This window comes from Phaseolus vulgaris, chromosome 2, assembly GCF_051622355.1.
Source record: "Phaseolus vulgaris cultivar YP4 chromosome 2, ASM5162235v1, whole genome shotgun sequence".
Taxonomy (NCBI): domain Eukaryota; kingdom Viridiplantae; phylum Streptophyta; class Magnoliopsida; order Fabales; family Fabaceae; genus Phaseolus; species Phaseolus vulgaris.
Genome location: NC_143499.1, coordinates 49,013,165 through 49,025,260, shown reverse-complemented (window position 1 = coordinate 49,025,260; position 12,096 = coordinate 49,013,165). Strand labels below are relative to the sequence as shown.

Sequence of the window (12,096 nt, the reverse complement as noted above, 5' to 3'; positions counted from 1 at the left end):
TTTGCAGCAAATTCAACATTTTCTTGTAGTGTTAATTAGGTTAATATAAAATTAAGAATAATAAAGTATTATAAAGATTTATTAGGTTTAGACCAAACGTGAGTAAGAATGAGGGTCCAATAGAAATAAGAAAAATGATAGAATGACAACCTTTGTTCCACTATACAACCTTCTTTGCATGCTTAAAATTTCAAATTTGACATGAAATGACAAAAATACCCTTTTTATATTATTAATAAGGAGTTGTATAATGGAACAAGATGTCACCATATCATTGCTCTAGAAATAAATAAAACAAGACTCTAATAGGATAAGATAATGATTTTTCTAATTCTAAATCCACAAAAATATTAACACCCTAACTGACTTGAACGTTAGAGTGTCATTACAGATATTTTACCCTTTGAACTTGAAGAACATGTAAGCCGAAAAAAACATAACAGAAAATACTTGATAGGAGATATTCAATATCTTATGTTATAAGAACAGTTACACTGATCATGTTTTGATTTACCAAACATCTGTAAAACGCTTGATTGCTCAATGTATATATATTCCAAAACAACTAGTTCTCACTGCAATATTTTCCCTTATGTAGATCTTGCCTTCAAAGCTGATATTAGTATTACTAAAGATATGCTATAGGAACTCTTATGGTGGTCATAGTTCAAACAGCAAACTTGAGTAGTAGAAATTAAGGAAAATCAGTTTTTTTTACATCATGAAGGATAAGTTTTCAAAACGTGAGGAGAATACTACATATTGGCTGTAAACTGTGTTTATAAACACTTTCTTAAGAGAAGAATGGGCGAAAGGCATTCCAGAACTGGCTGAACGTGTCCGTGATAGCAGACGGTGGCACCAATAAATGAAGGAGGTGTTGACATTATAAGTTCTATTCATGTCATAATTCCACAATTATATGAATTAGATATTGAGCAATGCAGAATGGTATAAGCAAAATATGTTAAAAAGATTATTATTGTGCTGAAAGAAGCAGAGTTGAAACATGACCAATTTCAAAATATAACTTTCCTGAGCTAATGATGCAAGCTCATGGGAAATCATACCAAGTTTGGAAAGTACAATGCTCTGGTACAAAATCATACCAACAATTTTATATGCGCAGAAAGTTATGAGTATGAGAATCTAGCTTTTTAAGTTACACAATATTTTTCTTCATCATCTTATCTAATTCATTAGTAGTTCCATAGTATTTAATGCAACTTTGAAAAGGCTGTCAACACCATAGCAGGAAGCATGACAGCAAAAGTTTATATATAATCATTTCTCCCTTTCTTCACAATCCATATTGGCTTCTTATTTATTAACATAAAATCATAGAATTTCAATTCATTGGATCCTCAGATTTTATGAACTTCGGACGAAAAAATAAATAAAATACTATTTTATTTAAATATTAAAATAAACAAAATTATGAAGAGTTACACTTAAGTTTACACAGAGAAGAGTAATATTTAAAAGCAAATGACGAGAATAAATGGAAAATGAATAAGCTATTAGTGTTTAAAACAGCATATTACTCCAACGACATATTTAATGAGACACATTGTTAAGTTGTTTTTTTGTCAGGTATTGGTGAAACATGACTCTGGCTTTGTTGGAGCCAAATGTCACATAGTCCATTTGTTGAAAGGCCTCTGCATGAGTTGTGTGAAAATGTCTTTGTTAGGATTGTAATCCTAATTTTACAAAGGAGAAAGTTACACATACATTTCTTATTAAGTCGTGTTGGGTTATTGTGAGTAAACGTGAGGAAAATTAGACAAGTCACGAAGATTTCGTATAAGAAATCAATTATCACCTTCAATCTAAAACTTTGACATCGGATTCTAGGTGTTTTTTCTTATACTGTGCTCATTTTATTTACTTTTAATTTATGTGAGACCAATCTCGTACCTGAAATGGCAACATGTCTTGTGAGACTAACAAAAAACTCTACATGATAGCATACTAAGATGTTATTTAGCATATGTGTCTCTTATTAGTGAGTTTTCCAAATTTAAATTCGAGAGATAATATCGATAGAGTTAATCATTTTATTTGAGGTATTATCTGTTTTAAAGGTCGGTACGATTTTGTCCTTCTTGGTGAGTTAGGAGAGGAAAAAGTTTATAAACTGACTTTAATCTTGATTCCGAAACTATGTCATACTATATTAGCGTACCGAACAGTGGGATTGCTCATTTTCACCAAATGCATTATTGAATTCCCTGTTTGGCAAGTGATTTTTTTTTATCAGCAAAGAATAAATAAAATGAGATACTTCAAAGGTGTCCCAATCCTTATACAAAACCCCAAAAACAAGTTTTCTAACATTCTACCAATTAAGGATCCGACAAACATTGCACCAGATCAAGTTTTCTGGCTAGTGACAATCGCAGCGGGGTCTTTTTTTATAATAGGAAGGTTTTGCTAATGATAGTTGATGTCTTTTCACGATATGTATGTTATTTTCTAACGAAAGCAAAGAAAAAACAAAAGTATTTGTTTTTCATTTGTGACATGATTTCTATAGATATCACATCTAGTACACGTAAGGCTGTGCTTATCTACTGCATATTTTTGTTACCTCAAATCTGATTTAATTGCTGAACATATTGTTGTAAAACGAAGTAGATATTGCAAAATATCTTAAAAACAATTGTGAACCCACGTGTCTAGAATTGTGGAAGATTTTGGAGGAAGTTGATTGAAGATGTCAAATGCTGTTATGAGTGCAACAAGAAAATAAATTAGGTGCAACAGCAAATTGAAATCAGCTATGGAGATGGAAAATATCTTTGCTTCCTATCCCTATATAAAGAGGGGTTCCATCCTCTCCAAATGCACATCTCTCTCATTCACTCTCTTCATCTTCTTCACCCACCGTAGCTTCTTTTCTTCTCTCTTTTTCACTTTCTCTCTCCTCACTTACTTTATTATATTTTTAAGTATTATATTGGGTTCCATTGGGTATTACTCTTTTAAAGAGTAACTTGCTAGTTCTGATCTTCGGAAACATCCGGAAAGTTCCTGTTGTATTCTGGGGGACTTACGCAATACACCGCGGATAAGTCCTTACGGACAGTGATTACTCACGCCTCGCGAAACCTTTTATTTTGTGTTCGTTTTAAAGCCTAATACTTCAACACATATGAGAGCAAACATGTCTGAACATATATATAGGTTGAATTTCTGCTCATCAGATATTCCAAGGTCTAGATCATTACACGAGATGTGAATGATTGAAGAAGGATTATTCTCAAACCCATTCACAGGTACACTAAAACAAAGTTCAACATGACTTGTTCTATAACACAAGATTCATAACAAACGTTTGCAAGTGTTGTTGTTTCAGGTTAGGAAAGTGGATGATGCTAATATCGATATAAAAGTGTTCAAATGTTTATGGCAGGTGTTTGTCTCTGTGCAAGTAACTTTGGCTTCCATGTTTCTAGATTTTTTGTTGGTCCAATGAAATAAACACTGAATTCAAGTTAGACCCCACTAGAATTCACAGTCACACAACACAACCAAAGATAATAAAGAGTGGAATTTTGTAATTATCCTTCATTCACGGAGTCTTATTATTGGCCTTGGTTCTGGCTGACAAGGATGTTATGCTGGTGTGCAGATGTGGATAAATCATCCCAAAGCGTTAAAAATCTACACAAAGAGGCTTCTCACATTGTCTTCCTCTTTACAGTGCCCAACTGTATTCGGTTACCATCTTATCTCAAATTCCCTTCTATCCACGTACAGTCATGTTATATTATCTATATATATTTTTCTTTGCTTTTGTACCGGGACTGGACGAACCAGATCTTGATGATCAATCGGTTGAGTTAGAGAACATCTCAAGACACAAGACACATAATAAATGACAGTAACGACAATTACAAGATCACTTAATAAGTCACATTATGTTTCGAAATATGAGAGAAATATATTCGATAAATTAGTTAAATGTTGATTAAAGATATTCTCTAAATATATCTATATTTTCCTACAAGTCAGGGATTATGCTACAAATCAGTTGATATTAATATTTCTTTTAATATGATTTATAAATAGGAAAATTTTATTCAATGACAAATATGTATGCGTGTGAATGATGTAGATTAATCTATTTTTGAAAATACAATTTCTATAATTAGAAATCTTAACTCAAAATTATGTTTGATTGAGTAGTGTAAGAGTGATGGCAAGTCACAGAGGTATAAAATGGTAAGAATGCCATAACTGATGGAAGATAATAAAGAAGAATATGAGAAATTCAATTGGAATTGGTATCTCACTTTATTTCAAATTAACAATTTATGTAACAACTCGCATACCTTTGAAGAGCAATGGGCCCTTTTCTTTTTGTGGGGTTTCATCTGTCTTTTATTATTATAGAAATAAAAAAAGTATTCAGAATTAGATGGTGGAAATCGTTCGATTAACCTCCTTTTAGGGTTGTTAAGGTTGTAGTAAAAAAAATTAGTTCAGTAGCTTATAGTAATTAAAATAAAATAGTATAAAATTTTAAAATATTACTTATGCAACCCTTCTTTATTGAAGAATGTGAAACTAATTCTTTAAAGAACAATTACATCAATAAGTACAACTCCTTTATGCATAGGTGTTGTTCTATTGCATTTACTTTTATCTAATCTTAGGTTTTTTTAATGAATTGCATGTTGAATTTTTTTTTATAATTCAGCGATTAATTATTCTGAAATTTGTTTTGTTTCACTTAATTAAAAACTTAGTTTGGAATTATTTCTAGTTTTGTTTTTCTTGTTTTTTTTTAATTGGTGTCTTGACTGTTGACTTGTTTCTAATATTTTTTAATGTATGTAATTAGGTTTGTTGATTTTATTTTTTAGGTATCTTAGTTGGTTTTGAGTTGGTAGATTCTAACAAGATTCAAAAATATTTATTTGACAATTGTGTTCTACCTTACAACTCAGTAAATATTAATATTTTAATTATTTATAGAAATTTATAATTTTGTTTAATTTTGGAAAAAAAAATATTTTACATTTTGCTTGTATTTTCATTAAAAAGGTTTTTTCTATTTTTTTATTTTTTTATTATAAATATTAATATTTATTGTAGTTGTAGATGGAGCAGAAGTTGTCAAAATATCAAAATCCAACAAAATTATATGTATATGGATTGGATCACACATTAAATAATTCGTATTTATTTATTTATTTACTTTTCTCCTGATAAAAAAAAAGTTACTAATGAATCATTATACAAAATATTGAATAATGTGTTTCAATAAATGTACTAACTAGTAGTCTAGTAGTAAAAGCTACTCCTCTCTTTACTTTTACTTTTACTTTGTGGATGAAAAGAAGAGTCAGTTATGCCGTTGAGCCCGTTATTTGGTAAGTTCTTGTCAAATGGATTCTCCTAGAGACAACAGTTTCAAATCAAAATTATGAGGTTCTTTTTTCTTGCTCCTCACTGTTCAGCATTTGACCCTTAGAAAGTCAGAGTTGAAAATAAAGGTAAAGATGTTATCAGAGCTAAGAAACACCACAATGTTGTAACTTGTAGCTTTTTCAAACGTTATCATGTTCAATTAGTTTGTTCTCCAACTCTATACTTAAGTTTGGACAAATAGAGCAAATAGTTGCTTGAATGGTGGTAGGTATAATGATTATACATAGTTTTTAAATTCAAACTTTTTCTTTTTCTTTCGTATTAGAATTTTAAATTATTTTTATAAAATGATTTATAATTGGTTTTGGTCCCTAGGAGTGTGGGAAGTTAACTCCCACAAAAACAATTATTGTGTGTGTCTTGAATGGTGTGTGTGGAAGGGAAGGGTGGGCACTATTTAGTTAAAAAAAGTGGGGACAAAAGTTTCACGCTTGAAGCATAGTGGCCAAAATGTGAGGGACATTCATACCTACATGCACCCCCAATTTCCTAACTAACAACCCAAAGTCTTAACCGACCTAAACAAAAAGTGCAAGCCCAAGTCTTTGCTGCTTTATTAGGTTATAGCCAATTAACGCTATTCTAGTGGTGGATGCCATCGCACAATACTCCACGCCTTTAAAAAAACCTAAATAATCAAATTTAGTTTGGTGTGCCCATTATGGATCGAGTCAAATAAGAGATATGTAGGTTAACTCATGAGAATAAACTTTGTTTTTAACATTATTGATTTATGTTCGAGATTAGGAGTTGTATTATGATTGATTTATGTTCGAGATTAGGAGTTGTAGTATTATGGGTCAAGTTTGATATTTCATATAAATAGATCATCTATAGATATTCATATTTAAGAACATTAATGTTGTATAAGCACAAATCAAGGATCGGATAATCAGTCTTAAATAGGATGAGACCACATTTATTACTGAACTAAACCAATAATAAGATCAGATACACAGAGAAGGAGGAGAACACTATCCTATTTAAGAAAAAGAAAATAACTCACAATAGACAACACAAGAAGTACTTTCAACTCATATTTTACATTATATTTATTTTGTTTTATGCTCTTACTAAGTTGAGCGTTAGAATATTTTTTATAGGTGAAATTCATCATTTCCTTGGAGCCCATTAAAACTTACAAGAATACGTTTAGTATCTCAACTACATATTTTGATTGAGGGTCTTTTCTAAACCTAAAAATTGAAGAAAATTTAGCTTCTCTACATATTAATGTTCTATGATTTGGTAAATAATCATGGCATTATACGAAATATACTTTATTAACAAATTATTTTGATTGAAAAAACTGATATTGATGTTTTGAGAAATGAGATTTGAGCAGAGAGAGAGAAAGAAGAATGCATGTTTAGTATGATAATTTGGTCACGGAGTGAAAATGACGGTTGATTTGTAAGATTCTGCACTAGCCGCAAAACGTGAGTGGCCACTGCGCATGCTACGCTAGTGCCAGGGTTGAGAAACCAAATTTAGTGTCATCTTCTTTGTCTTCTTTGCTGTTCTGAACTCATCAAAATTTTGCATTCAAGAAATTTATAATCCAAGTTAAGAAGTATGGTCATTTAATATAGTTATTTAATTTTATTAAATGAGGAATGGTTTTGATGGGTTCCTTCCACTAAGTATCACCTAAAACATTATTTAATTAGATCATGTAAGAAGTGTCCCCACGCCAACCAATGCCCATCTTCTCTCCCTATCATTTCTTACACATGCCTCCCATTATTTTCCCTCTTCCCTCCTCTCACCCAACTAACATCTTTCATCAATCCTTCGTCCTATACACCATGTTACGAAGTGGACTTTAAGCCTAACTCAATCCCATAAAACCGGCTCATGAGGTTGAGGTTTGCACCCACTTATATACAATGAAAGGCTCTAGTCTCTAGTCGATGTGGGATCTCCAACACTATCAAGATCTATAAATAGGTGGTGATTTTTTTATTAAGAGAACACACTAAACTTTATTTTATATTATTCTTGACTTTTTTTAAGAATTTATCATTATCTTTACATTTCTACTGACTTAAACATTTAAGAGTTTTTACAGATGGACATTCAGTTTTCATCGGAAACTAACTAAAAATTCGTTTTAAGAGAAACACACCGTAATCGACGAGTTGTCCTTTCCATTTTTAGTAGGATAATATTTGTTTGAAATAATATTATGTCTTAATTTGTATTATTTTTTCCTTTATTGTCTTAATCTTATCTTCATAATAGCAAAATTATAGGCTGATTACTGGTTAATAGTTAGCCTTTTCCAAAAAAAGTAAGCTTGAATTCAACTATAATATGACTTTGTTGGCGTGAGGAACATAACTAACTTATTACATGCCAACATATCACCCAAATATGTGCCGAAGAAATACAATAACTTATAAAACTCCTGTTTTAATAATGATTTTTTTTTGTCTAGTCTTAACATCACCCACTTTTTTTTTTTTTCTGTTAGATGTTATAAAATATCCAAAATTTACTCACTTATAATCTCAATTCAATTTATTTTTATTTTTATTTATTTGAGTTAACCATATATATTTATTTTATATTTTATTTAAATTGAAAATATTTATACAATGTCTTGAACACTTTATTACAGCTATTATGAATCTTAAAAGCAAAATTTGTTCCTTGTCGCGTGAATTCAGATATCCTTGAAAGCCGGAAAAACTCCCTAACAGAACTACTTTTCAACCAAATCTCTTTTCACAACAAACAAACAAAAAAACAATAATTATAAGTCAAATTATTTCAACTTGGTTTCTTAATCGATGATTTTTCAGTAATTCGTACCCCAACAAAATTCATTTGAGTAACTTGTTTTTTCCTCATAGTTTCCCAAACATCGCAACTTACAGTGAATACAAAAAGTGCTAAAATATACTAATTTATTTGTTTGTCGTCGAAATATATTAATAAATTACATTATAAAGAATTCACATGTATAACTCAATTACAATTTTTTTTAAAATAAAAATAAAATCCAAAGACGAATCATTTTACATGTCTTTTAAAATTACTTATAATTTAAGGATTATATGAAGCTCAGACACTTTTTTTAAATTGTGAATCTGTGTCGGATATACGTACTCGTATAATCCTCATATGAAACATATTGATAAAACATTCAATTCAAAAAAATATTTATTAAATTTCTCACAATCTTAACATAGTTCTAACACAATTTTAAAATGATAATTATATTATTTTTAAAAAAATTTAAATTTATTGTAAATTTTTTTAATTATGATTAAAAAACTGAGTTGATGGCAATATTGTTATTCGAGTTGAAAGGAAGAAGGTAGAAGTAATTTCACACTAAACGGGTGCCTACAAAAACCCTCTTCATTTCTCTCTCACTCACGGGACACACACTACCCTCACAAAGCAACAACAAACCCATAACAGAAACAGAACCAAACTATAACAATGAGAACCCAACGCATTCACCTTCTCCACCTCCTCCTCTCTCTCTTCCTCTTCGCAGCCGCATTCTCTCCGGTGGCCGCCGCCGCATACGACGCTTCAGCCCCCGCGCCTGACGACGGCGACACCGAGTTCATCCGCTCCAGCTGCAACACCACACTCTACCCCGACGTGTGCTTCACCTCCCTCTCCCGCTACGCCAATGCGGTGCAGCAGAACCCCGGCCAGCTGGCGCGCGTGGCCATCAGCGTCAGTCTCTCCAAGGCCCACCGCGCCGCCTCCTACATCTCCAACCTCACGCATGACGCCGACTACGGCACGAGCGGCTCGCGCGCGGCGCTAGCGCTTCACGACTGCTTCTCGAACCTCGGCGACGCCGTGGACGAAATCCGCGGCTCTCTGAAGCAGATGCGGCAGATTGGCGCAGCCGGCGAGGGCGCCGGCTCGTTCCTCTTCCAGATGAGCAACGTGCAGACGTGGATGAGCGCCGCTCTCACCGACGAGGAGACCTGCACGGACGGATTCCAGGACGTAGCGGAGTGTCCGGTGAAAGCGGATGTATGCAATCGCGTCACCAACGTCAAGAAATTCACCAGCAACGCTTTGGCTCTCGTCAACTCCTACGCCAGCAAGGGAATGCCCTGAACTCTTTCCACGTGTCACATCACTCACCGTCTGATTTTAATCACTTTCTAAATTCCGAAAAGAAAAGGTTAATTAAAGAATAGGCTGTGGTAATTAATTTTAAGTTAAATTTACCGTACAACCATCACGAAAGAGAAAGAAGAAGATAAAAGTGTAGTGTGTGTGGGACGCGTGAGTACTCCTTGTATGTAAATTTTTGTATTCTTGTAGTATCTGCTGTCACGCAAGAAAGTGGAGAAACGCATCACTTCACGTGATAGAATGGAGAGTGTAGCAAAAAAAAGAAAGGAGTGAAAGTAGTGTGTGGAAGTGTGAGTTATGACACTTTAGTTTGTTGGGTTGATTGATTGATGCTTTAAGGAAGGATATATTTTTCGGCTTTGTGCATGTTAATCATTTGTGTTTTTTGTTCTGGTTAAAACAATAGTTGTAAATTTCTGGATTAGGCGTTCTACTTTCTCCCTTTTGGAAAGAAAAATAAAATAGTGGCCATTGTTTGTTCTGAATTCATTTAGATTTTTGACTTGATTGCAACAGCGGTTGGTGGAAAAAGTAGTCGAGATTGGCGGGAGTAGAAACAGAGCATGGATTAGCTCTGCTGCTCATCCCTTTTTCACAATCAATACATGAAACATTAATAATTTGAATGTGTATCGGTCGGGTCTTTTATGACCCTTTGAGATCCGATCCTTGATCAAAATTGATAGGATTAAAATCATTATCTTCAAATAGAAGATTAATGAAACTATTCAGTAATTAAATATTAAATAATATATTTTTAATTATAATTTAAATAATCTTGGTGTTGAATAGTGAATTTTTACTTTGAACGTCGAAGGTTTTTTTTAGGTATTAATCGATGGTGAAATTCACAAAAACAATGAATAAAAAAAAAAAACACAGATAATTTGAGAGAAGAAAGAGAAGAGCAGATCGACCCGATCGAAAAAACAAGTTAATATAAAATAATTTAAAATACATATAATTGTACAACTATATTGTAGGTGTACTAGTACGATCGACGACTAAGTGAGCCAATCAATACTCGATTTAAGTAGCCGCCTAAATCATGATGAGAAGGTCACGAGACGACATGTGACCGACTGATTCTTGGCGTTGAGTCGATGGTTGACTAAGTCAACAAAGTTAATCCATAGTTAATGGCTGTTTAGTACAACTCTACCGGCCCACCAATAAAGACCCATTAAGGTAATATAAGTAACACGCATTTCAAGGAAAAATGTATGTCATTATCTACAGTACTCTGTCACCGAGTGTTAACACCTCAACTAACTTGAGCGTTGGAGTGCATTCTGCAGGTACCATCCCCGCCTGTGGAGTCAGACGACTGAAAGGAGGAAGGCGTAGCATAGTTTGAAACATCGTTGACCGTTGACCCAAGATGGAAGCAGGAACAATCGTTCTCTAGGTTCCAAACCCGTTAGAGAAGATATGTTTAATTGGACAGGGTTTGTAAGTGTTAAGTCATTTAGAAAAATATGGTGATCTTAAATCTAACTCACATTCTTAAGACCTATGCTTGAGCTAGCGATAGAAACTTGGTCCAACTTTACGAGTTTGAAATTATTTTTGACGCCGTGTGAAAGGAAGTGGGGTTCCAATTCAATCTTTAGAGACACCAAACATCACGGGACGATCAAATCATCACATGTATGGATCTAGTTCAAACAAAAAACACTGTCTGCTACATGTGTTTTCACTTCGGATAAAAAATTATTTCATTGCTTTTCTTCATTCTCGTGATTAAAGGAAGAAAACAATAATCCTTTTACCCTTTTTTTTTCACAAAACAATACTAAAAAAATTAGCGAGCTCTGTTTTTTCTATTAGAAGTAAACAATCAAATCCTCAATATAAAACCCCTCTTCCTTTATTTTGTTTTCTTTTCCCTTTTTCTTTACATATTTTTGGTCTTCTCTCCTCCCTTCTTTGAATCAAACACTCAGATATAGTTTAATTTTATGAATGTTTCCATTCTTTAATTGTTCGACACCTTCTGACCAAGAAAGAAAATTAATATTATTGGAAATCTCACATCGACTAGATATTAGAATCTTTCATTGTATATAAATGGATGCAAACCTCACTCCATTGAGTCGATTTTATGGAGTTGAGTTAGACTTAAAGTCTATTTTGTAATAAATATTTTATTTTATCTTCAGTTTTTCCTTTTCATTACAATCTTAAAATATCATTTTAACCTGTTTTTACAAAAAAAATTAAAGGTTTTTTTTATGTAACTTTTAAAATAATATATATAAACAAACAAGTACTTTTTTTCGTTTTTTATTATGTAGGATCACACTCCAAATCCAATTTTCTTGCCCTGGCGTTCTGTGAGTTGATAGTTTATCCTTACGTGATCGTTAGAATTACGTGATCGTTTATCCTTTCATTTACACGTGATTGGGTGGGGTTTTTTTTTTTTAGTTTTTGGATTTATGTTCTGAAATTGGAGGGTTGTTTATTGTTATGACGCAGACCTATCTCAATAATATTCTAGCTATATTATTGACATACCCATGAAAAAACTTAAGG

General features: G+C 32.7%; 1 protein-coding gene across 1 annotated transcript; it reads left to right on the top strand.

The window, feature by feature from the left end:
* Nucleotides 1-8,833: 8,833 nt before the first annotated feature.
* Nucleotides 8,834-9,658, top strand: LOC137812932 (Plant invertase/pectin methylesterase inhibitor superfamily protein). Its single transcript, XM_068615191.2, has one exon. The coding sequence runs from the start codon at nucleotides 8,896-8,898 to the stop codon at nucleotides 9,535-9,537; it is 642 nt and encodes a 213-aa protein (XP_068471292.2). The 5' UTR covers nucleotides 8,834-8,895; the 3' UTR covers nucleotides 9,538-9,658.
* The last annotated feature ends 2,438 nt before the right edge of the window (nucleotides 9,659-12,096 follow it).